We start from the raw sequence: 27,766 nt of genomic DNA, 5'->3' as shown, positions 1-27,766 counted from the left end.
GGCCCATCAACAGACCTCAGCTCCCTCTCTTCCTTCTCCTACTTTTCCTCCCTCTACTCCCTTCAAGAGGACCCCTGAGGAGATTTCATCAGATGAGGAGGAATCATCAGTAGATGAATCATTGGCTTATTCAGCCCAAATCTCTTCCCCTGTGGCAGTGCCTCACCAGAAGAGGAATCCAATGGCATGGATTCCCCTGGGGAGGATATCTGTCCTGAAGATGAGGGAGGTCTTTAAATGAGACTGTTGCCAGGTATCTGGCATCCAAAAAGGGTACTACGACCACTTAGAGATGGACTCCCCCTCTCCAACTGCCATAATCCCTTTTTTGCCGGCCTTCTTAGATGTCTTTACAGCTGCTTCAATGTGTCCTGATTCCCAGCCTCCAGCCCCCAAGTGTGCTCAGATAGATTTTATAAGGTGTCTGAGGACTCCAAATTCCTCTTCAAATGCCCCTCTGCAGATCCTGTTAACATTTCAGTTTCTGCAGACAAGGCATCCAAATTGCTGCCTTCTACCTTCTTGCTTCCCTCAGATAAGGAGGGCAAAGTCTTGGAGAGGTTAAGGAAAAGGGTATATACCTCTGCTACTCTGGCTTTCAGGGCAATTAATTATCAAACTTATATGGCCAAATATTCCTTAGCCCTTTTATCAGACGCTGGAAAGCTTCTATCTGAGCTCCCTGATTCTCCCACCAAGGCTAAGCTGTCCTCTATTCTTAATTTCTCATTGCAGGTTAACAAGCATTCTTTTAAGTGCAGTTGTGATGCCATTGAGGCCTCAGCAAGGGCAGCTGCATCTGGATCTGTCCTGAGGAGCTATTTGTGGCTCAGGCTCCAACCTTTGCCTGATGATGATGGAGGAAACTAGTGCAGAAAAGAGTAAAATCCCAAGAAAGAAACACATCCCTGATCAGTATCAGCAAGAATCTACGATCCCTCATAGCTTTGAAAGAAAAATTGCCAAGGACACCAAAGATAGCCACAAAGCGTTCTTTAGCTATGTCAATAACCTAAGTGGAAACTCTCAGATCTTCCCTGAGTTAATGCAGAATGGCACAAAATACACTGAACTGACTGATATTGCCAACATTCTGGCAGACAGGTTTAGTGCAAACTTCACCCCCCTGTCACTGGCTAAAGGGCCCATAACCATACCAGAAGAATGTAGTGCCCCGGCAATCACTGACACACAGGTTAAAACATCCCTATCCAAAGCCAAATATACAGCTTCAGTGGGACCAGACGGTGTCCCAGGCTGTGTCTTACATGAGCTCCAAAATGAACTAACCCCTCACCTGAACACACTGTTCAACCTCAGCCTCTCCACAGGCTACATACCCAGGAATGGTGCACAGCAACAGTTATCCCACTCCGCAAAGGTGTAGCCACAGCGGACCCCGGGAACTATCGCCCTATAAGCCTGGTCTGCAAGGCTATGGAGTGCATCATCATGGAATTCATTAACAGAGACATTGAGAACCTTCAAACATTGGACTCTACCCAGTTTGGCTTTGTTAAGGGCAGATCATGCCTCCTAAACCTGGTGGACTTCTTTGAGACAGTTACCAAGGCTTTAGACGAGGGAAAGGAGGTCCACATAGCTTACCTAGACCTCGCAAAGGCTTTTGATACTATTCCCCATTCTGGTAGTATAGACAAGCTCACCAGCCTGAATATAAACCCCTATGTCACGAGATGGGTTGCCAATTGGCTCACGGATAGAACCCGCATGGTGAGAGTTGCAGGCTCTAGGTCCAACTCTAAACCATTTACAAGTGGCGTCCCCCAGGGTTCAGTCCTGGGACCCCTCCTGTTCGGTATATACTTCTCAGAGGTACAGGCAAGCACAGGAGGACCGTGGCTGACCAAGTTCGCAGACGACTGCAAGCTGGGGGCCATAATTGACTCTTCAGCTGATACAGACATGCTCCAGAAGGGTCTCACTGAGACAGATACCTGGTGTCAAAATCATGGCCTCAAGCTAAATGCCAAAAAGTGCATAGTCATCCCCTTTGGAAAAAACAAAGTACCCGCGAACTACCACATATGTGGTAGTTCCCTAACTACAGAAAATGTAATAAGGGATCTGGGGACCCAAGTAGATGGTAATCTCTCCTTTGATAATCATATTGCCAAGATGGTTAGAAAATCCTTCTAAGTGGCCCACCCAATCACAAAAGGGTTCACATCTAGAACAATAGAGGTTATTGTGCCCCTCTACTCATCACTCATCATATCCATCATAGAGTACAATGCCCCATTTGGGATGTACCCTACAAACAGCTGGAAAGACCACAGAAGTACCTCACCAAGAGGATTAGTGGCCTCAAACATATGTTCTATGCAGCCCAACTGAAGAAATTCCAGCTGTACTCAGTTGCATACCGCTTACTCAGAGGTGATCTCTGCCTGACATACAAGGCCATGTCCAACCCAGAATTGATGGACATGCTCCACCTAAAAAAAAAAACAAATCCCCAAGAGTCACACACTCTAGGGATCTAAACCTCACCACAACGATAAATAGGATGTGCTGGAGGGATAGATTCCTGTCCCGGAGACTCCCCATGCTTTGGATCAGGATTCCAATCTACATTAGGCAGAGCCCCTCACTAACACTCTTTAAGAGAAACCTTGACGAGTGGATGGGAAACAGAAAATTTACCCCGGGGATCACTGTAGTGGCTCTGCTGGACAGAGGCACAGGGAACTAATGTCTCTGCAGGACCAAGGCACATGGAACTAATCTAAGGGGGCGGCGAAAGCCAGCACATTCTGGCTAGGCTTATAGATGCCCTCGGGCAGATAGCCTAGTACTTACCTATGATATTAAAGCAGAGATCATGGATGCCCATTTGGACAAGAACTTTTTAAATCTTTATAAGAAAAAGGCAAGGAGCTGCAAGATCTAAAACATATCTTTGTTTCCCCTTTCCCCAGGTTTCTAAGGAATTATCCTAGCAAAACCACCTTTGTTAGGAAACCGGCCAAGCCACAGTCTTCCAAAGGTCAGAGAGACCCTAGGAAATGACTGCCATCTACGTCTGTCTCTTCCACCCCCACCCAAAAACTGCCCTTTCAGGCTAAACCAGGTAGTCTGTGACTATCTGCCTTCAGGCCCATTAACTCCTTTGTCTCTTCACCTCTCCCTTTCTCTCCCTGCTTGGAATCAGATAACCCAAGACTCTTGGGTCTTATCCATCATCAGACAAGGATATTTCATGGTGTGGGAAACTCTTCTCTGCTTCAGGGGCATCCCACAACCTCCAAAATAGCAATTGAAATATTTTCCCCAGGTCATATGCTGTGTGCTTTCTCAAGGCAGTATTCAGAAAGTCCCACCCTGCCACTTTGGAAAAGGATTTTACTCCAGGATGTTCCTAGTTCCCAGGAAGGATGGCCCTTGAAGGTCCATTCTAGATCTTTCCCACCTAAATACCTTTCTGAAGGTTCTCACCTTTCGAATGCTAACATTACTCACCCTTCTTCCTCTCGTTCTTCCCCAGGCATTTATGGTGCCATTAGACATCAAAGATGCTTACCTTCATATCCCCATTCACCTTTGTGGTTCAGGAAATTTCTTCTCTTTTCTATTGCTTCCTCACATTTTCAGTTCTGTGCTTTGCCCTTTCGATTGTCTACGGCTCTGAGGGTCTTCACAAAATGCTTAGCTCCTGTCATAGCCTATTGCAGACTACAGGGCATACAGATCTTCCGTTATCTAGATGACCTTCTCTTCCAGGCCCCTTCTCCATACACCCCTCAGGAGAATCTTTCCTTCACAATGTTTCTCCTGGAAAGTCTAGGATTCACAATCAACTATCAGAAATCTGTCCTGATCCCTTCCCGAGACAACATTTTCCTGGGCTACAGGATTCAGACAGACAGGATGCTAGCCTCCTTACCTCCAGAAGAGGTACTGTCCCTAACTTCCTACTTCCAAGACCTCTTTCTCCTCCAATCCCTGACTGCCAGGGAGTTTCTGCGCCTGTTGGGGTTCATGGCCTCCACGATCCCCATGCTCCCTTTAGCCAAGTTACACATGAGAAAATGCCAGTGGTTCTTGAGGACAGTTTGGATGCAGCACTCATCCTCTGAATTTTGTTATACCACTCCTACCTTGCTTGAAAATGGAGTTAAACTGGTGAATACTTCAGGTTGCAAGGAACCCAGGTATACCCTTACAGCCACCTTTCCCCACACAAGAACTGTACATGGATGCTTCAGACTAGGATGGGAAGCACCACTGGAATCCTGCAAGGTCAGAGATGTCTGATCCAAAGGCCAAACAAGGGAGCACATCAATATAAAGGAGATGAGGGCTTTGATTTTCACCCTCCAATTCTTCAAGCCTATGCTTTCTCCAGAGGTCCTAAAGTGGTTCACAGACATTACCACAGTCCTCTGGTATGTCGGCAGACAGGGAGGAACAAAGTCTTATCTTGTGTGCAGACTGGCTTTACAGGCCTGGGAGTTAGCTTTGCAGAGTCAGATCTCCCTTCATGCTGTCTACATACCTTTAACTCAGAATGCTGTGCCAGACACACTCAGCAGGTCCATTACTCAAATCCTTTGAATGGATGTTACACAGGGATGTATTTCTGGACATGGCTCATTGATGGGGTATACCTCAGATAGATCTCTTTGCCTCCCCCATGAACAGACAACTTCCAAAGTTTGTGCCAGGGTTCCACTTCCCTTGGCATGAAACGTGGACACACTATCTTTCTCTTGGAAGAGGATGTTTCTGCATGCATCCCCACCCTTCCCACGTCTCCAAATGGTCCTGCTGAAAACCCAGCAGGAGCAACCAAAAATCTTGCTGGTGACCCCCTTTTGGCCAAGACAGAATTGGTTCCCCCACCTCCTGCATTTAGCCAAAGGCATTCACCACAAGTTACCCCACAGAATGGACTTACTCACACAGGACAAGGGAACTTAAATGCACCCACAGATGTCTACTGTAAATCTGACTCTATAGGCGATAGAGTTTTGATTCCCTTCAGACACATTTTTTTCTGAGGACGTGATTCAAGTTCTGCAGGAGGCCAGAAGTCCCACATGGAGGAAATCCTACATTTCGAAATGGAAGAGGTTTTCCATCTGGTGTCTCAGAAAGGACTTACTACCACTGTTAGTGGATGTCCCAGTGGTCTTGTCATATCTGTGTGAATTAATACAGAGTGGGCTGTCTTACTCCTCAGTTAAAGCCCATCTTTCTGCTATCTCTGCATGTCTGCCTATGTACCCCCTTTAGCTTCCAGGTTGAAAGTTAAACTCTTCTTAAAAGGCGTCCTTCACATCAGACCACCAGGGAAACCAGTTCCTCCTCCTTGAGATCTCAGTTTTGTGCTAGAGAAACTTACCTTGGCCCCCTTTGAGCCAGCAAGTTCCTCTTCTCTGCAGCATTGCACCTGAATAATTATTCTAGTGGCCATTACTTCTGCCAGAAGGGTATCTGAGTTACAAGCTCTGATGTCTTCCTCCCCCTTCAGAGTCTTCCATAGGGATAGGGTCTCCTTATGCACTAATCCCTTTAATGAGCTGTCTGTCAATCAGTCTATCAACCTTCCAACTTTTTTCCCCTTCTCCTCAATCCTCCAGTGAGAAGATTTTGCACATTTTAGACATGCATAGCCAACTCAGATACTTTTTGAACAAAACCAAACCTATTCGTAAGTCTGAATGCTTGTTTGTTTCTTATCACCAAGGGCCCTGGGTCAACCTGTTTCCAAGCAGACTGTCTCCTCTTAGATTTCAAAAGCTATCTCCTTCTGTTATATTGCCAATGGAGAAAATCTCTCCTCTCCAGTTAGAGCACATTCCACTAGGGCAGTACCTTCCTCTGGAGCTTTCTTTAAAGGATTTGACACTTGCTCTGTCCTGGAGGCAGCTACCTGGTCTTCTGTTCATACCTTCACTAAATACTATAAACTAGATGGCTTTTCCAGGTCCAGGGCTGGTTTTGCCAGAGCTGTTTTGCATGGCTTTGTGGGGAGAATGCTTCTGCTCCTCTGCCCTGTTCCTCTGCATGAGCTTTGGTACTCTCCCTCATGGTGTGGATACTGCAGCATACGACTGGAAGGACATAATCTTACCATAACCATAGATGTACTTCTCTTCTATGTGCTGCAGTAATTACTCCCCTTCCCCTTGATGCTTGCCTGACCTCTGGTGGCATGTTTTCCTCACCTAAGATCAGGCTGGTGCTGTTTGCGGCATTCATTTCTGAGGATTGGTACGTGCTGACGTCTGCTTTATACCCAACATCTCTCTATGGCTGACGTACATTTGCTCATGTGCAGCGTCGCACGTACCTCACAGTAGCTTTAGACTTTTGTATTATAGCCGGACGTACACATCAGCTGGTGGAGGACTCCTTCATGTTATGGATACTGCAGCATGTAGAAGAGAAGGACATCTATGGTTGTGGTAAGATTTTAGACAACTATTCTTTACCATTTAAAATGTGACCATTTAATAAATATGTTTAAAACTGTATTAAAGGCTAAGGCAGTAGGTATTCAAAACAAGTCTGAAACAGGAGATGCTGGACCTATATTTACTTTCTTTACAAGTTGCCAAACACTGAAAAAATAAATGTGGCAGTGATGCTGTGAATGCATCATGCAGGACATCAGCTATTAGGTGTGTGATATTGAGACATAACTAACTGAGGGCCCTGTCTTTCCAGAGAATGTAAAGGCAGAGATCTTGGCTCACCCCTTTGAATAATGATCTCATCTTTGGACTCGTTATTCAGGAACTCTATGAACAACTAATATCACTGTCCTTTGTGGTACACCAAGAGAAACAGCCAACTCCTTCAAATAACTTGGTTTGTTGGTAGACAAGTCACTAACATTCCACAGCTATACTGAGAATTCAAGGGCCAGAGTTAATTTGTTTCTCATCCTACCTATCCTAACAAGCTAGGGCTGCTGTAAGCAGGTGAGTCTTTCTGGCTCAGTTTAAATATTTACTACCCATACTAGCCACAGCCTCTGAGAAAAAAAAAAGTTTCCATATTATGGACTATTGAAAGCAAAATCTGTTGCTTTATCATTAACTCAACCTCTCATGGGCACCACTGCCTCACCCTTAAAAAAGCCAAATGTCTCACAGTGCAGCACAGAGAATACCTTACTACTAGGGTCACTCATCTTCAAGCTGACTCATTCCTACCACTAGCTGCCAAAATATGTACTAAACACACACACACACTTACAAACCTCAGTAGCTTCTCCCAAACAACTCCTGCAAACCAGGCTTCTCTGCAGTAGGCAATCTTTTCTACACCCTTGTTCCTAAAATATGAGGAATCTGTCCCAACACACACACACACACACACACACACACACACACACACACACACAGACACACACACACACACTTAAAGGAACCACAATCCTCCTTCCCTATCTTCAGAGCTGAACTTAAATTCCTCCACAACAAACCCAACTGAACTTGCTACACAGTAAGTCACATCACGTAAGGGCCTCTCAAACTCCAGACTTTGTCCTAACTGCTAACACCCATTAACTTGCCATCCCTGTCCCTGACTCTTATTTACTCCTCAGCATTTTCACTGTCATGTGAATCTGCACTGGTACATTATATAAAATTGTAAAATGTGCATTTCCCCAGTAATTGTTACTACGCCTATTTATTGCTATTGTACCATTCTTGGTAAATATTTTCTTTCTGTTCTGTTTTTGATATGGACAATTTGATGCCCTTCTATGTTTATCTTTGTAAATTAGTTTACATGTGCAGTATCTGCAAATGGTCAGCTGTGATCAGTGTACAAGCTCAGTAAACAAATGTACAATAAAATAAAAAGTAGAACTGGAGGAAAAAGGAAAGATTGCCCAGTTTGTAAAGCATACTCCTTCTGGATCAAGTTTCTAGATAAAGAACAACTTTTCCAGCAAAACCATGGCCATATCATTCAAAACAGGATGATGATAGACCTAGCAGGTGAAAGAAATAGTTAAGGAGAGAATGACAAGTTACACACAGGGCAAGACAGGGCTAAGATATCCAGAGCGATCAGCAGCAATGTGGCTAGACTGATTCTTTCAATAGCCTCCTAAGCCCACCCCATCCTATTCCTCAGTAGTAGCTGTGATTCACCCCTTAGAAAAAGTAGGAGGGTACTTAAGTCATCCTTTATAAGAAATTAGGAAGGAATTGCCCAAAACTGGTGAGTGCTGATTATCATCCAGAGAGTGTATTAATTGCAATATCAGGGCATTTTCAAAATGCAGAGGCATTCCACCAGTTCTCATGGACCAGTGAGCTCTTTTACCTGCAGTAATTCAGGAGATTATGCAATATGGGGCTGTATGAAGGGTTCTTCCAGGACTGGACATGAAGAACAGGTGTTCTTTTCATTATTCTTTCTAGTCCCAAGGAAAGAGGGGCCATTTGGACACATCTTAGACCTTTCCCATCAAAACAATTTCCCTGGCACTCCAAAGTTCAAAATACATACACTGTAAAACCTGCTACAACTGCTTCCTTCACACAAACTCCAAGTCACCCTAGAGATGAAGGATATCCACCTTCATATTCCTAAGATTTGCAACTTGGTGAGATTTTTTCCAGTGCATACCTTTACCATTTGTCTTGTCTAATTCACCCAGACTGTTTATATAATGGCTCCAGGGATTGTCTGTTTCAAAAAGAAGGGTGCTTAAATTTACCCCTGTTTGAATGATTGTCTGGGCCTAGAAGAGTCCCAACAGGACATCCTCAGTGCTTTGGACTTTGACCTGAATCGCTTCAGAAACCAGAGAATTTCAGTTAACAATGAAGAGTCATGCTTGAATCCCTCAGTGAAACTAGTCTTTTAAGGGCATGTCTGGACACCACCCTTTGCAGAGCCTTCCTTCCATGTAGAGCTTCAGTTTCAGTTTGGTTATAGTCCTTATTACATAAGCACTTCATTCACACTAAATGAAGTAAGAGAAAATAGTCCAAACCTAGAAAAATAAATTTCAAAAATGCAAGGTTATTTAAAGCAAGCACTCTAAATATAACACTATCAACAGAATGACCTGTAGAATAATGCCCGCTAAAGGCAAACATAAGAATCACCAAAGTCAAACTGGAGAATGTCCCCATCGTACATTTCAGTGCAAATCGTTAACCTCCAACCACACAGGAGCAGCTCATTCTTTAACTTCAAGTATGAATTTAAGTTGACACGGAATGTCTTCAGTAAAATCAGTAATATTTACTCCATAAATAAACAAGTCTTTAGAAAAAAAAAACAAATGGACAGATTTTGTGTTGTCACCTCCCCCATCATTATATGTTTAATCAGTCCACACAGTATCCAGGTGCCATGGAGTAACAATGCAGCATTGTCATAGATGAAAGTAAACTGTGACAAGCTATGCAAAGTCAACACAACGGATCAAAAGATATCACTGTGGCAAATTAAAACAGACAAAGCTGATGTACTTAGGCTAGATATGAGATAGCTACCAAACAACTTAAAATACCAAAGGCATGCATCTGGAGCTTTTCTCCCAGGGCCTCCACTGAAAATGGGTTCTGTTCCAGTCACTCTTTCTTGATAAACAAATGGTAAATAAGTAAAGAAATTAACAATGTGGTGACTCAGTGGAGAAACCAGGGCCAAAAACACAAGTGCACCAGTACGTCTACCACTCCAGCAACAGTGATTCGGTCTACAACTGCAGTGAGATGGCCCAAGACAGATGGTAGCTAAACTAGTACATATTCAAACATTATTCAGATTTTAAGTCCAAGCAAATAAATAAAGTGGATCAACATGAAATCCTGAAGTTTGGAGATGCAGCAAAATCTGCACTAATTTTGGCTATGCAGTTTTGTCTTCCTGAGCAGATTGAACTGGCTATTCATTATTTTATCCTGTGTTTACAGAAAACAGCCCAGAAATCATTTGATCACAAAGTTAAGTTTGTGGCAAGTCATGTTAGGAGTGTGGCTTGTGCCTTGCTATCATTGTAGCTAGGCTGTGGAAAGCACAAACATAGGGGTGATAAAGTGTCTGTGCAACCTGGAGATGTAGCTTAGAATATGTAGAATTTGGGATTTTCTAGAGGTTTTTCTTCTCAGAGTGTGATGAGAATTACTCCTCTTACTGATGGAAGGTGATGGTCCCCTGTCTACAGGTTTTTATTGGGAGGCTTGCCTTCCATACCTTGTGGCATTGTAAATGAAAATGTATTTAGCACCAGTAACTATGGTAGAGCTAGGAAGGTGTACCACTGCTAATGCTGAGGAAGGCTAAAGGGGCCAGATGGCCTTCCTCTTGTAAGTCTGTAGAGTTTTACCAGTTAAAACACCGTCTTTGTTAGTAAGGATCCATAATTTACACTATTCCTTGGTTGCCTGTTCTGTACCTTCATGAAGTCTTTATTATTGATCTTGCTCCCCAAACTTGGTAAGGACTCAGGGTACCCATCTTTGTATTAGGGGGTACACCTCCTATGTTGCAACTGTAAAGGTTTGGCTTGTGTGAGATGGCTGCATCTCATATACCTTGATCAGGCAGGTTTTGTGGATGGTCACTAGGTATGGGATGCAATTTTCCATGTTCTTTGATTTTTGTAAAAGATGACTGCATAGGTTACCCTAACTCTTGTGATGGTGTTTGGCATAGAATCAGCCTTAGACAGGTTACGTGGGGTTAAATTTTTCTCTGTCATCTGGAATTTTGGTTTCCATTCCCAGTTGGTGCATGGTTTGGGGTCAGGAGAGTACTTTCTCTTAAATGAGTCTTGGCCCTGTGATGTCCAGATGTATTTAACCTAGCTGTGGTACTGGGTGGAAGTATTAGATGATGTCCTTCTGTTCTCATGTTGCAGTATTCTAACATGTGGGATCCTCCACCTCAGGCGACCTGAACGTCCATCTGATATACAAAAGCTTAGCCTGGCTGCTGTAATGTGCATGGGATGTCACACACAGGGACCATAACCGTGAGCCATAAATGTGACGTCTGCATGCACAGACCTCGGAACTTCTCTGCCACCATTCGAATGTTGCATTGCTCATTCTGCTCCTCGAAAATGACTCCTGAAAAGACAAGTACCCCGTTGGGGAATTTTTTCTCCTTTTTTCTACTAAGCTTATGTTGCTGTATAATTTTTACTTAGCTGTATCCATCCATGTCATCTACGAAGGGAAAATGTAAGTGCAGTCAGCAAATTCCGCACAAAGACCGCCACGAACCTTGCTTATTATGTTTAGGGCCTTCCCATGACCATGAAGCCTGTTCCATTTGCCAGTCGTTTGTTCCAAAAACACTATGCAGCCGTCTTGCAGCCCTAAAGCTTTTCGTCAAGAACCAAAGTGTCAAATACCTTACCTTAGGTATTGATCCAGAACTGGCAGTCTCTGCAGAACCACCGAAAAAGAAGGCCAAGGTAGCAAGGCCCAATACTGCACCTCCGAGTACAGACATCCAGCTAGCTGCTGGTCTAGGGGCTGAGGTACGTCTGATAGGCTTGGCGACCTCAGTGGGTACTGCTTCAGATGCCACCCTTGATTCTCCAGCCTGCACATCGGCAGAGGTACCAGCGACTTGTGTATCCAATGTCAGGGGGGGACCAGGTTCACCCGAACGGCTAGTGTTGCCACCTATTGCCAAGGAAGGCACTTCTATGATGTTGGACACTAGGCCTTCGCCTACTCAGCCAGGACCTAAGACTCCTTCTTTAAAAAGGAAACAGAAGTCGAAGCACCTGTCACCCCTGACAGAAGAAATACCTGATTGGCAGGCATTTTCCCAGTCTCTCTTTCAGGCCTTCCTTACCTTGAAGCCTACTTCATCATAGGCTCCTGCAGATCTTCCAACCTTGAGCCCCAGGCCTCCTTCTACTGGCCCACTGCCACATCCGCAGTCTGATGAGGAAGTCTCTTCTACTACTTCTTCTTCAGATGAGTCTCTGTCCTATACCTCATAGTTTGCTTCACCCTTGGAAATACTGCTGTCCTGATGAAGATTCCTTGGAAGGTGATTCCCCACTTGACGATATCACCTTTGGGGAAACTGTTTCCAAAATGTGGGAATACTTTAAATGGGATTCTACACAAATGACAAATACAGAAGAGGTACTACAGGCTTCTGCAGATGGAATCACCCTCTCCCTCTGCTATCCCTCCAGTAATTCCAGCATATTTGGACGCTTTTGCCTCATCTTCTAAGACTCCAGAGTCTCAGCCACCTGCCCCTAAAAGACCGGACAGGTTCTACAAAGTTCCTGATGACTTCAAATTCCTTAATAAACCACCTATGGCAGACACAGCTGTTTTTGCTGTCTTAGCAGACAAACAATCCAGACAAGCTACCCTCTTCCTCCCTACTGCCATCAGATAAAGATAGCAAAGTGATGGACAGGTTAGGAAAGAAGATTTAGAACTCTTCAACCCTGACCTTTAGAGCCATCAATTACCAAACACGTGTAGTCAAATACACCTTAGACTTAGTCTCTCGGGCCATGGATCTGCTGTCTTCTATTTCAGATTCTCCCACCAAATCTCAAGCTGCCTCTAAACTATCTTTAGCTGCACAAGTCACTGGACGTTCCATTAAATGCAGCTATGATACTGCAAAAACATCAGCTAGGTCAGCTGCATCAGCATCAGTTCTTCATAGGTACTCCTGGCTCAGGCTACAGCCACTGCCAGATGACTTCAAGAACAAGATTACGGATGCCCCTCTTGACAATAACTTAGTTTTTGGAAAACAGTCAGCAGAATTGTTTAAAAGTCTATAGGAGAAGAGCAAGGAGCTGCAGCATCTCAAGCATCTCTTTGTCTCACCAGTACCTAAATTTCGTAGAAACTACCCTGCTAAGCCAAGTTTTGTCAGGAGAGCCTCTGCACCTTCCACCTCCAAGTCCAGGAAGGGTGTCAGGAAACCTTCTTCCAAGTATGGCTCCTCTCAACCTGTTCCAAGACCGCCCTTTCCTGACAGGCCTAACAATGCGTGACTGTCTAAACACCCATTTCAATCTCCCCCTCTTTGCCTGCCTCTCTCACTGTCTTCCTCTGTGACAACAAATCACCTCAGACAACTGGGTTCTATCAATTGTGGAAAAAGGATACTTTTTGACTTGGCAGGAAAAACCTTCCTCAAAAGGTATTCCCCTCCCTCCAAAGAGCCAGATCCATCTAATCCCTTAAGTGATCCAAGATGTGGTCCTACAGGGCAACATAGAAAGGGTCCACCCAGGACAAGAAGGCCAAGTCTTCTATTTCAGGCTGTTCCAAGTCCCCAGAAAGGGTGGCCCATGGAAACCCATCCTGGACCTGTCTCTTCTAAACCCCTTTCTTCATGTAGCCACTTTCCACATGCTGTCCCTTCAAACCCTTCTTCCACTCTTGACACCCAGTTCCTTCATGGCCACTTTAGACCTGAAGGAGGCATATCTTCACATCCCTATCCACCCAGACCTTCACATATTCCTGCGTTTTGCTGTGCTATCTTCACACTATCAGTTTACTGTCTTGCTCTTTGGTTTGTCTGCAGCACCAAGGGTATTTACAAAATTTCTAGCCCCCATAGTAGCCTTTTGCAGAACAAAAGGCATTCAAATCTTCTCATACTTGGATGACCTCCTCATCCAGGCAGAGGAACCAAGTACCCTGCTAAGACACCTTCAGTTCACCATTTCCCTCCTAGGAAGCCTGGGTTTCGCAGTCAGCCTACTCATGTCCTCCCGTGCTCCTTCCCAACACAAGATTTTCTTGGGTTGCAGGATCAGGGAGGATTTGATGAGAGCCTACCTTCTGCCAGAATAAGTCACTTCTCTGACCAACTTCCTTCAAGAGCTACTCCTAGTGAGCTACATTTCAGCCAGGGAATTCCTTCGCCTCCTGGGTCTCATGGCAGCCACTATCCCCATGTTGCCACTTGCCAGGCTACACATGAGGACGTTTCAGTGGTATTTGAAGAATGTCTGGTCCCATCACACCCATCAACTAGACTTTCAGGTGCCATTCCTTCCCTGTCTAAAAAAAGAAATCAGGATGTGGATTCAGCAAATTCATCTGAATCCAGGACTCCTATTACAGTCCCTCACTGCAGTTCAACAGATGTACACAGATGCATCAGATCTGGGATGGGGGCCACCATGAATGGACTTGAGGTGCAGGGCTAGTTGGACCCCTGCCTTCGGAAAAAACACATCAACGTCAGGGAAATGACTGCACTTCTCCTAACCTTGAAGGCATTCCTTCCCCTGATACAGCTAGGTCCCCTACCCAGACAACACCATAGTACTGTGGTACATCAACATATAAGTCTTACTCTGCAGACTAGCCATCCAAGCATGAGAGTTGGCTACTCACTCCAATGTAACACTACAGGCAGTTTATATCCTATCACAGAACAACGAGCAGGAGGATGCCCTCAGCAGGTCACTGTCTCAAAATCACAAATGGATGTTATACAGGGATATTTTCCTGGACATAGTCCACTGGTGGGATACACCACAGATAGAGCTGTTTGCCTCTCCTCAGAACAGACAACTGCAGTTCTTCTGCTCAAGGTCCCCCCCCCCCCCCACACAAGCATGGAGAGTGAACGCCTTCACAATTTCCTGGAAAGGGATGTTTCTGTATGCATTCCCCCTTCCCCCTTATACACAAAGTCCTGCTGAAGATTCAGCAGAACAAGCCAAAAATCTTGCTAGTTACCCCCTATTGGCCAAGGCAGCACTGGTTCCCCCTTCTTTTGTCACTAGCCAAGGGCAGTCACCACAAGTTGCCTCACAAGGTGGACCTCATCACACAACAGAAGGGATCTCTTATCCACCCACACCTGCAAACTTAAGCTTAACCTGTGGGAGATAAACTTTTGATCCCCTTTAGAAACCTTTACTCGGAGGACGTGCTGCAGGAGATCCTATTTATCCACATGGAAAAGGTTCTTCACTTGGTGTCTTCACAGGCAACTAGACCCCTTTCAACCAGATGTACCTTTAGTTTTGTCTTATTTGTGTGAGCTCCTGAAATCTGAACTTTCATACTCCTGAGTGAAACTCCATTTCTCAGCTCTCTCAATCTGCTTATCTCTCAATTCACCTTTATTCAGATTAGAGGTGAAGCTTTTTCTGAGAGAGGTCCTTCACATCAGACCATCGAGAAAATCCATACCCCCTCCATGGGATTCAAATTTTATTCTGAAGAAACTCACTACTGCTCCATTTGAACCAGCAACTTCAGACACCTTAAAGATGTGTACCTGGAAAACAATGCTTCTTGTAGCCCTAACTTTGGCCAGAAGAGTCTGAGTTACAAGCACTCATGGCTATCCCACCTTACCTCGTTTTTCATAAGGATAGGGTCTTCCTTCGTACAAACCCCTCCTTCATGCCTAAAGTGGTCAATGAACTATCCTTGAATCAATCTGTTCATTTGCCCACCTTCTTTCCTTCCCCACAGAATGACAGTGAGAGAGTACTCCAATCCCTTGATGTTCACAGACAACTTAGATGCTACGTGGATAAGACTAAGGACATCAGGAAGTCCAACCAGTTGTTTGTATCCTTTTACCCCAGGGCCCTGGGGAAAGCTGCATCCAAACAAGCTATATCTGCATGGATTTCCAAAACTGTATCTTTTTGCTACTCCTTACATGGAAGACAGTTACCCTACACAGTGAGAACCCACTCAACCAGACCTGTGGCCTCTTCAGGGGCATTCTTCAAAGGACTAGAAAAAGCCACCATTTTAGAGGCAGCTACATGGTCTTCAGTCCATACTTTCAATAAACATTATAAATTGGACTGCATCTCTAGGCTAGGGCAGGGTTTGCTAAAGCCATTCTCCATGGATTCCAGGAGACTGCATCCTCTTCCTCCTCCCATATCACAGGTTGAGCTTTGGTACTCTCCCACATGTTAGAATACTGCAACATGAGAAAAGAAGGACATAGAGTAGTTGTGTAAAATCTTACCATAGCCATAGATGTCCTTCTCTTCCATGTTGCAGTATTCCTATCTTTCCCTCCAACCCCCCCTCTAGGACCTTTTCCCTTTTCTGGGAGGCATCTTTCCAGCTTACCTTAGACTATTGTCCAACTGGGGCATTCAGTTCTGAGGTCTGTGCATGCGGACATCATATTTATGGCCCACGGTTTATGGTCCCTTTGCGTAACATCACACACACCTTACGGCAGCTAGGCTAAGCTTTAGGACATTCAGGTCACGTGAGGTGAAGGATCCCACATGTTAGAATACTGCAACATGGAAGAGAAGGACTTCTATGGTTATGGTAAGATTTTACACAACTATTCTTTTCCTCTACTTTTGCTGTGGCAGAGAAGCCCTTGGCAGCATGGACCTTTATGGTCTTGATATATATATATATATATATATATATATATATATATATATATATATATATATTATTGGGCAGCTTCAACTTGCCCTGACCATCGAATAACATAACTGTTTTGTCAGCATATTGAGACACTCCTATCTGATATTTTAGGCTGGTTACTTGCCCTAGATTTTGAAAGGATAGGCAGGCTGTTCAGGAGGAAACAATGCTATTTACAAAGCAGCTTTACCCTTGGTTAAACCATGGTAGTATGGAGACCCCTGCATTCCTTTTGCTACTGGTGATAATAGCTGCAGCTTTTCTTCTGACAGTTTCTCTTTAGAAAAGTTCAGGCAGATGTTTTGGGTTCCATTTGCTTTTCTGCTGACCAGTCATGGAACTAGTGATTTGGCTCATCTTGAAAAGCTGAATATGCCTGGATCTTTGCTGTGGGAGCCAGTTGATTAAGGAGTAAGATAATTTCCTTCACAGACAGTCGTTTCAGTTTAGTTTTGATGTCTGGTTGCTTTGTGGACAATAAGACAATCTTTCCTGGTTATTTAGGTAGGTTTCTGGGCTGTGGTGTTAGAGGAAAGTGTGGTTTATACCCCCTGTTAAAGATATGTTACGGTCAACATTACTCAATGCTTTGGTGTTTCAAATTTACTATGCTTTTAGGGTCTTAATTTTTCCTTTGCCTTAGGGCTTCTGGGTGAGGACGGAAACTTACAGGGAAATTGCTTTCATACTCCTGCTGATAGGGATTTTCTGTTACATACCTCATCCATTTTTTTTTAATTTTCCATTTTATATTTAGGCTGCTCCTTTTTACTTTTCTGACTTCCTTTGCATGGTACTGAATGGGTGTTTCTAATCAATGCTGGAAGTACTACAGTTAGACTTCTAGGGACTGGCTGCATATGTTTGCTTCTTGTTTTCAACTCTTTTTTTAGCAAAGAATTTGAAGACACCTATAGGAAGCTGTGAAGTAAGGATATTTATTTCTCAATTTCTTGTGCTGCCTTCTCTGTGATCCTTTGTCTCTAGTTCTTTTGTTCTGGGGCATGCTTTTGCGGTATTTAGGAAGTACATAACCATGTTCTGAAGAAAGATGGAACCTCCAGACGGAGCCATGTTGTGGCGGTTACTGCACAAATTGTATAAAAAGGCAATGATTGCCTATTCCAGGAAAGGTACATTTTTTATCCTGCAGTGATTATATGGCAACATTTGATGCCTTTTTTGAGACAACTTCCAGTGAGGCCTGTGAACATGAAACTTGAAGGCATTTTGCTATTGTATTAGTTACTTCATTTCTTCACTTCCTTCCTTCATTTGATTGTTGTTCCGTATTTTAAGCATGATGGAGGCTTGTTTTTTCTCCTTTGTCATGTGTTTATCCCTTCCTGAATCTCCCTTCTTGTGTTTGTTTAATAAATACACTGTGGAAAAATGGATTGATGTTAGTAATACCAGGTGCTGAAAACTGATGAATGCTTACACTGGAAAGCAGTGGATATACTGCTTAGAAAACTTGACCATCGAAGGTAAGGGATTATACGTCTGATGAAGTTTTTCTCAGACATCTGTCATTAAACTGTAATTTCTTGCTTAAAACAGTGAAGTGGATGTGGGCTGCAGCCTGTTTTAATTTATTGTTTATTTATTTATTTTACATTTGTTTACCGTGATAGTTCGACTGGACACAGGTCCTTTTTTAAAAAAAAAAAAAAGCTTTTTAAAAAAAAGTCCTTTTAAAAAATAAAAGCTTTGGTGTAAGGCGGACATCAGTTAGAACAGTTCCAGAGAACAGCACAGGTTTCACATGAGGGAAGGAGCATCCGTGTTCCTATAAAGTCATACTAATGGAGAACTATAGAAAGCAAAGGGGAACTTTGGTCAGACTACTGCAGTTAATTTTCTTTGTTGAAGATCTGTTATGGTGAGTTGCAGTCACTTGCCTAGACGATGCTCCTTGTTCATCCATTGGGAAGCAGTTTACTGAGTTAAATGAATGATGTAAATTTAAAAAAAATGTTCTTACTAATTCAGAGTACAAAGATCTGTTAATTATAAGATAATGCAATATTTTTCCTAGTGTTTGCTATTAGAGAAAGAGTACAGAGATATGTTAATTATAAGATAATGCAATATTTTTCCCTAGTGTATGCTATTAGAGAAGCTGCAACTAATAATCTGAAGAAACTGGTTGAGAAGTTTGGAAAAGAGTGGGCTCAAGCTACAGTGATCCCTAAAGTGCTGGCAATGTCAAGTGATCCGAACTATCTTCACAGAATGACAACTCTTTTCTGCATCAATGTAAGTCCTTAAAATGCATGCTACCATAAGCATTTATTATTCATAGTAAGTACAAGGCAGTCAGCCTGCAGGCCATTACAAGCCTAGTGAAAAACCCATATTCGAAAGTTTCCTCAAGCCACAAGACGGACAAGATACACCAGGGAGAATTTGAAGCTGCCCATCCAGTTGTCTAGGTTTACCTTGAAGATGACAAGGGCTGCTACTCTGCTTGACATGTAATGGAGGTTTATTCCAGAAGTGAGAGTTACACTGGAATGTGAATCTGTCATGTCATCATGTCTTATAAAGCATATTATACATTGTGATTTTGCATTGTGTCACTCATCAGCTGGAGTAGAAAAAAGGTTAATCAAGTCTTCCCATGGTATTTCTTACAATCCTTCTCAAGGCATTTCCCTAATGCACCCATTTGTCCAAGCTGCCTTAAAGGCCCAGCCTGGCAAACTGTAGCTCATATGCTCCACCTTGACTGTGAAAAACTACAACCCCAACTCCAAACTAAAATTTAGCTTTACAGGAGCAGCTGATGCATCCTTTCTTTGTAACACTCCCAAAGCATCCTATAAAAAAAATTAAAAACCTGTATCATGTTTCCTTATCTTTCATCTCTTCCAGAAAAACTATCCCATGTATTTCAGCCTGTCTTCATACTCTCTTTTTTCCAACCACATAATCACTATTGTAAGCTTTCTCTGTGTATCCTTTTCATGTTTGCAGTGATGTCTTCCTAGTTTGTAGCTGTATCAAAATTTAGTTTTGCAGCAAATTCAGTGCAAGCTGACTGGTTTCTAAAAATCATGTGTCATGTATTCATATCATTTGCTCCAGCTGTGCGTACTTACTTGCAATGTCTTATGGAAAAAGCAGTCCTCTGTGTATGTATCTTTTTCTCCCTTGTATGCTGCTCAAAACTTTTGTGGCTATCATACGCTAAAGGACTTTGAGTGACAGTTATTGTGGAGTCAACATGGATATTTATTTTTTCAGCTGAAAATTCTTGAGCCTACTATACTAGTTTGGTACCGTCATTACTCTTAACATTATCAGGTAGTACATTCTGTGTTTGTACCAGTATCAACATTTGTTTCGCTTTGTGTGTGTGTGTGTGTGTGTGTGTGTGTGTGTGTGTGTGTGTGTGTGTGTGTGTGTGTGTGTGTATTGTAGGCATGTGAAATCTTTGGAATAAGGGTTAAATGTCTGCATTTGGGGAACTGCAGCTGTACATTTTTCTACTTTTTTGCATTATTTGTGTTTCTTTTAGCTTGCAGTTCATAATTTCATCTTACTTTGAGTGAAAGTTAACATTGTTATATGAGAAGCACCCAACTGTAATTTTTACAGAAGTAAGGTTGTATGACTGAAAACTCAAAATACTGAATTTCTTTTGACTGAGACCACAATACCTAATTTTCAAAATACTGAAAACTCATTTGACTGAGTCTCGTTATACTGAAAGCTTATAATGCTGAATTTCAAAATACTGAATTTTAAGCCATAGACGTGACGTGCATTTCCCTTCACCTGTGACTTGCTTGTGATAAAAAAAAAAAAAGCATTACTGTAACTTAAAGTGCCAACTGTCAGAATACCAATAGTAGCGGAGAAAGTAGTGTTGTGGTGTTTCTAAATGTGGGTATGTCTCTTTATAATTTTATGTTAAGTATCTAAAGTAATATGGCGGACGTTTCGTGTGCTCATAACTGTAAGTTAAGTAAAAGGTATATGCCCTTTTTCCCCACTGTAGTGCGATCCTGGAGTTAGTATATATCGTTTTTTTTTTTGGGGGGGGGGCACAACTCCCCACCTAGTTTGGTTTTATATTGTCTAGTTTCTGTTAAAAGGGTAAGTGGTTTTTAAGCTTTGGAAAGAGTTAGTCATTGGTGGTGTAAGTGTGCATGTGTATGACGTAAAATTCAATATTTTGAAATTCAGGTTTGTAAGCTGTCAGTATAATGAGACTCGGTCAAATGAGATGTTCTTCGTGTTTCACTGTTGCAGTCATTACATTTGGGTTATCTGCTTGCAGTAGCCCTCAGTTGGCCTGCTTAACAAAGTCTTGAGTCCTGCGTCGGTTGCTGTCCCTTCCTCTATGACGTCAGGTCGTCAGGGATATAAAACATGCAGCCGACGCCATTACATCAGTCTTTCTTGCCGTGCGGTGCCCGAAGCATAAGCAGTTCGCAAGTGCCGGTCGGCCGACTCCTGAAATTTTCGTTTTCGAGTTTCAGAACCAAAGTCTTCAACTAAAGCTAAGTATCCCGTTGGGGAAACTTTTTTTCTTGCTCCTTACCGATGTCAGTAAAAGTTAATAATTGCATTACTTGTGGAAAGCAAATACCTCATAAAGATTTTCATTCATACTGTATTCCTTGCCTAGGCCCTGACCACGATGTACCTTGCTGTAGGTTTTGTGCTTTAGTTAATCAGCGCACTATCCGTCATCAGTATATCTTTGCCTCTAAATGTTTCAGTTCTCAGTTTAATTATTCAGAAATGTCATCGGTTAGCCATCCGACTACCGAGATTTCGAAAAAAACGCAAAGATAAAGACAGAGACAGGCTGCTGAGGTCCAAAACTGCCAACGACGCTTCTCCTAAGCCATTCGCCAGTTCGCCGGTACTCAGTGAGGCGCTTTCACAACCCCTGATACCCGCTACTTCTGATTCGCAGGCCTCTACTGAGACCCATTCAGAGTCCAGTATGCTGTGAGATGCTTCAGCTATGGAACCCGCGGATGTCTCTACCTTGGATGAGTCTGGAGCCGCTGAGCAGGCACCGGCTTCTGAGGGTGTATTCAGGCCTACGAACTTGCATATTAAACCGACGCCTCCTTCTTCATTTAGGCCTAAATCTCAGTCCATGCCTAAAAAAATTATGCCCAGGCTCATGCTCAGGCCTCTATGCCTAAAAAACAAATGATAAGAATGGCTGAAGATCTTATAACTCTAATCGGTAAGCCAACCTCCCCCTTCTAAGGGACCTAGGACTGAAGTTGTTTATGAATCTCCTGACCAGGATTCTGATTTTTCAGATTCTTCTGATGATCTAGATTTGCCCTTATCTACTTATGAGGATTCTGATGCAGAGGACTCTATTCCCTCTGCTTCCCCTTCAGAGGATTTTTCTTTGGTGAAACCTTACATACTCTAAGGGAGCATTTCCACTGGGAAAGCCAGGATTTTTCTGATTCAAAAAAAGGCTTAAGGATTTCTTACTCCTGTCTCAGCATAGGCCTTTAGCTGTTCCTCCTGTACTAGACATTGTTGTTGATGCTTTTTCGGAATCTAGTTTGGCCCCTGATTCTTTGCCTCCTGCTCCCAGAAAACCTGACAGATATTACAGGGTTCCTGATTCACACAAGTTCCTTTTTAAAAATCCTATTGCGGATCCAGGGACTATTTCACAGGGACCCAAGGGCATTAAGGCTTCTACTGCTAAAAATCCTACCCCTTCTGATAGAGACTCCAGGGCGCTGGATAGATGGGGTAAGAAGGTTTACACTTCTGCAACCTTGGCCATTAGGGCTTTAAACTGCCAGATTCATATGTTAAAGTATCAGCAACATGTTATTGGATTGCTTAAACAGAAAATGATGTTGATTCCTGACTGTGCGGAAAATAAAGAATTACAGGATTTAATGCATTCTGCTGAACAGGTTGGAAAACATACTTTGCAATGTAGATTTGATTCATTAGAAGCCTCTTGCAGGGCTGCTGTTACTGGGTCTGTGCTCAGAAGGCATGCTTGGCTTAAGGAGCAATCTTTGCCTGATCATTTTAAAGCTAAATTGTTGGCTGCCCCTTAAATCAGGACCGCCTGTTTGGCAACAAGGCTGAGGAAGTTCCTAAAAAGATGGAAGATAAAGCTAAATCTATACAAACTGTTAAGGATTTCTTACAAGTTCAGCCTCTTAGATTTAGTAGGCACTGGCCCTCTAAGAATTGGTCCTTTCCAGCCCCTTCCAGGTCTTTTCAAGCCAAACCCAGACACAGCAGAAACCCCAGGTTTCAGTCCCAGGGGACACACAATACTAAGCAGTGGGGGGTTTCCGCACCCAAATCAGCGAGTAGTAAGATTCCCGCACAACGCTGCAAGAAGGGAACAGGGCAGACTCCAAAACAATGAAATTCAAAGCCACAAAGTTGATGAAATTGAGCCAAAGTTTATTGAACCACAAACGATGGAAAGCCAGTAAGCACTTTCATCGTATCAAAGAACTTCCTCAGACAATCCAGTTACACAAACATCACCATTTTATATCCTGTCATGCACATAGTCATCAAACATTAACCATACCCCCTTAAAGTAAAAACATACAAATACATATATAAAATATGAATAAATATTACTAAAATGAATACTAGAAAACACATATAAATAGTAATATAAATATATTTAAAAGTTTTTTTTAAATATATATATATATATATATATATATATATATATAAAATCATCTTTTAAGAGCTCTTAATTTTAGAAGGGAACTAATAGATAAAGTCTCATTTAGACCTGGCCAGTTAGTAGAATCTAATAATAACTGCCAGTATAGTTCCCTTCTTTCAAGTAGTATCGACCATGCACCACCTCTGATGTCAGAGGCTATATTATCTATAATAAAAAAACAAAAGGAATGTTCATTGTATTCTAAAATATGCCTATATAATGCATTAGTGTCCTTGTGAGTTCTTATTTCATATAAATGCTCATAAATATGATTTTTAAATTTCCTATCAGTTTACCAATGTAGAAACAGCTGCATTGGTTACATTGAGCACAATATATAACTCTTTCAGAGTTACAGTTATATTTAGAATTAATGTGTATGTGCCTATTGTTAACAAAAAATATTTCACCTTCTTTTACATATCTACAGTATCTGCACATACCACATTTCCTCATCTGTCCCTTCCTAACTGCATTATTAAATGAACTTCTCTTATCAAATAAACACTTCAAGTTTCTACCCTTCCTAAATATAGTAACAGGTCTCGCTTCAACACGGGGTCTTATGTCCCTATCCTCTGTTAAAATAACCCAATTTTTTATTAAGAATGCTTTTAATGTCCACACTATCTACTGTAAAAGTGGTAATAAACGAAGCAGTATAATCATTGTTTGCATGCTTAATATTAAAGGAGATTTCATTCATCACTTCTCCTTCATTAATTAAAACTTCTGACAGGAGGGGAACATAAAAATTCCTTTCTTTTTTATGTGTCACCTCTAACAAAACCTTATTCAGTAATCTCACGGGGTAAACTCTCTTTAAAAACATACCCTTCAAATTGTCGCATTCGTTGAAAAATTCTTCTAAGTCTGATACCATCTGGGCAGCGCAAACAAACTGCCCTTTTATTATTGCTCTTTTTTTGTTTATATGGGTGGGTGCTAGTGAAGTGTAGCAATGAATTCGAATATGTTTCCTTTCTATATATTTTTGAAGTAAATCTCTTTTTATTGTAATCCTTCATTAATAAAATATCTAAAAATGCTATTTTATGCATGTCAAGGCTGATGTGTAAACTTTAAAAATTGAGTGGTGGAATTAATATATGCTATAAATTCATTAACTATAGCATGGGGACTGTCCCACAAAATAAAAATATCATCCAAGAAACGTGTATAATACGCTATATAACCAGAAAAATCAGGAGAAAAAACATATTTCTTCTCCCATTGCAGCACTATTATATTTGCATGTAGGCCCCCACATGCTGACCCCATAGCGACTCCTTCCTGCTGTAAAAAAATCTCATTATTAAATAAAATAAAATTTTTAAAATAATGTCCATTAATTGTGTACATAGTGCTACATCAAAGTGTTCCACTTTTTTCTCATATAAGTACTTGTTAAACCATTCAAGGCCTATTTGATGAGGAATAACTGAATATAAATCTTTTATATCAATAGTTATTAACATATAAGAATCTTTAAAAGAAATATCATTAATATCTTTCAAAAAACTCCACAAGTCCTTACATACATGTGATTCATCATATACAAAATGTTTTAATTTAAAATCTAAATATTTCGCTAATGGTTGTGTGATAGATCCTTTAGAGTCAACTATGGGGCACATGGGTGGCTGTAAAGTGTCCTTATGCAACTTAGGGAGACCAAACATTACTGATATTTTTGGATGTACCACAGTTAAATAATTCAGGACGTCAATATTAATAAAACCATCTATAAACAGATCTTGTAATTAATTTTTTAACTTTACATATGACCCATTCAACTCATTCAAAGAAGATGTTATATAAGCTTTTCCATTCAATATAAAATGCATTTCCTTATAAGAATCATCCAAATTCATTATCACAATTCCTCCTCCCTTATCAGGCTTCATAATCCTAATTTTATCCAAGAGGCTCTTGATTTTTTTAGTAACTATATTTTCCCTAGAATTAAAGCCATCACAGTGATTTCTAACCAAATTCCGAATGTCTAATTCACATATCTTTTCAAACAATGTTAATATGGGGTGCAAAGGGGGTTGTATGTACTAGAAATTGTCAGGGGGTTCACAGAATGTTCAATGGATGAATCTTTAAGTAATATCCAAAATTCAATTTGCGGGTGTATAACTTCAGATCCATAAGGGTATTGGCCATATTACTACGTTGTCAGAGTATATAAATATATCCCTTAGCAAAAATGTCACATTGTTCTTCATTAAACTTTATATCAGAAAAATTATATACCTTAAAGTCTCCTGAACTATTAGTTATGATGTTACATACTGGTAAAATATGGTCAAAATTATTCAGATTTGTTATATCTTCTGTTGTTTCTTTACTTATAGTCACTTGATGTAGTTATACTATTTCCTGTTCATCCAACCCCTGTTGTTGTATTTCATCCCTCCTCTGTTGCTGTTCATGCCCCCTCCCTCTGTTCCATTAATTTGTGGTATACACATGGGTTGGATAATTCTCCATTCTCATATTGTTCACTTGGGGGGTCCTTTTCTTCAATCGCTCTGAATGCCTCAAAGGGGGTATTCCTCGTCGTCTAAAAAATCTTCCTCACCTTCTTCCTGTATGTGAGGAATATTATTTGTACCTTCTTCACCACCATCATTATGATTAAACTTATTACCCCATTCTTGAGAGGGTGGAGGATTGGGGTATGCACTGCCTCTACTATATTCAGTTTTATCCCTATTTAATTTTTTTATTTTTCGAAGTTTAATTTCATTAGAAAGTTGATCAATACTCTTAAAAATTCTCAAATGTTCGCTCTTAAAATCAGTGTACTGTCTATGTGCACAAACGACAAGATCAAGTTCTGTAACTTTTTCAATCAATTCATTAATTTATCATTATTAGCTACTATCAAATTCATATATTCAAATCCATGTTGATTAAAAAGAGCTATTAATTCATTAAAAAACAGTTTATCACTTTTTAAGCCACTAGGGTACCTCCACATCCTTAACCCCTTTGGTACAACCTTTTCTTTTAAACATTCCATAAAATAAGTGTTACCTAATTGTAAATGCTTAATTTTTGACAAATAATATTCAAATTCTTCAAGCAAAAGATGAAGGCTTTTATTACCGGACTCAGTCCTGTTATTAAGTCCGTTCTGTAACAAAATAGTTGCATCTAGCCAGTCTTTCAGTTGTGGAATATTTCCAGTACATTGTACATCCAAACTTGCTTCTGGTACACACTGTCCACATGGTATAGAGTTTATAGAACCCGAATTTTTATATAAATTCAATGTCGAAGGGAAATTCAAGCCTAAAGTACCCTGTTGAGATGAACTAAGTAAATACGAATTACTTAATGAACTCCGTAACACTGTAGAAGCCATATCTCCTTCCTCTGCTGCTTGCGACGTACGTATTAAGTCACCAAAGGGGGCGGCAACCAGTGAATCAACTTTTTTGTAAGGTTCTGAACCATGCTGGTTAATTCAGACACAGCTCGTTGCAATGCCTGATATCAGTGCTATTCGTGGATATGCCATTGGAGTCACCAATACTGTCCACATCTGCCATGTTGAAAACACACAAACTGAGAAAACGAAAAAATGCAGCACAACGCTGGAAGAAGGGAACAGGGCATACTCCAAAACAATGAAATTCAAAGCCACGAAGTTGATGAAATTGAGCCAAAGTTTATTGAACCACAAACGATGGAAGGCCAGTAAGCGCTTTCGTCCAATCAAAGAACTTCCTCAGACAATCCAATTACACAAACATCTACATTTTATATCCTGTCATGCACATAGTCATCAAGCAGCCACACACCCTTAAAGTAAAAACAGACAGATACATATATAAAATATGAATAAATATTTCTAAAATGAATACTAGAAAACACTATATGTATATAAATAGTAATATAAATATATATAAAAGTTTTAAAAAAAAATATATATATATATATATATATATATATATATATATATATATATATATATATATATCATCTTTTAAGAGCTCTTAATTTTAGAAGGGAACTAATAGATAAATTCTCATTTAGACCTGGCCGGTTAGTAGAATCTAATAATAACTGCCAGTATAGTTCCCTTCTTTCAAGTAGTATCGACCATGCACCACCTCTGATGTCAGAGGCTATATTATCTATAATAAAAAAACAAAAGAAATGTTCATTGTATTCTAAAATATGCCCATATAATGCATTAGTGTCCTTGTGAGTTCTTATTTCATATAAATGCTCATAAATACAGTTTTTAAATTTCCTATCAGTTTTACCAATGTAGAAACAGCTACATTGGTTACATTGAGCACAGTATATAATTCTTTCAGAGTTACAATTATATTTAGAATTAATGTGTATGTCCTGTTGTTAACAAAAAATATTTTACCAGTATGTACCAACATAACTAATAGTTCAGGAGACTTTAAGGTATATAATTTTTCTGATAGAAAGTTTAATGAAGAACAGTGTGACATTTTTGCTAAAGGATATATTTATATACCCTGGCAACGTAGTGATAAAGCCAATGCACTTATTGATCTGAAGTTATATACCCGTAAATTGAATTTTAGGATATTATTTAAAGATTCATCCATTGAACATTCTGTGAACCCCCTGACAATTTGTAGTACATGCAACCCCCCTTTGCACCCCATAT

At 41.1% G+C, this 27,766-nt stretch overlaps 1 protein-coding gene across 1 annotated transcript in view; it reads left to right on the top strand.

Annotated features, from left to right (window-relative positions):
* PPP2R1A (protein phosphatase 2 scaffold subunit Aalpha) overlaps window positions 1-27,766 on the top strand; it is a 2,558,186-nt gene that overhangs the window by 2,210,322 nt on the left and 320,098 nt on the right. The window contains exon 12 of the mRNA XM_044079364.1: window positions 18,496-18,650. Coding sequence (XP_043935299.1) covers window positions 18,496-18,650 — 155 coding nt within the window. The remainder of the gene's footprint in view (window positions 1-18,495; window positions 18,651-27,766) is intronic.

This window comes from Protopterus annectens, chromosome 8.part0, assembly GCF_019279795.1.
Source record: "Protopterus annectens isolate FY-2018-M chromosome 8.part0, PAN1.0, whole genome shotgun sequence".
Taxonomy (NCBI): domain Eukaryota; kingdom Metazoa; phylum Chordata; order Ceratodontiformes; family Protopteridae; genus Protopterus; species Protopterus annectens.
This window is presented reverse-complemented; position numbering and strand designations above follow the sequence as displayed.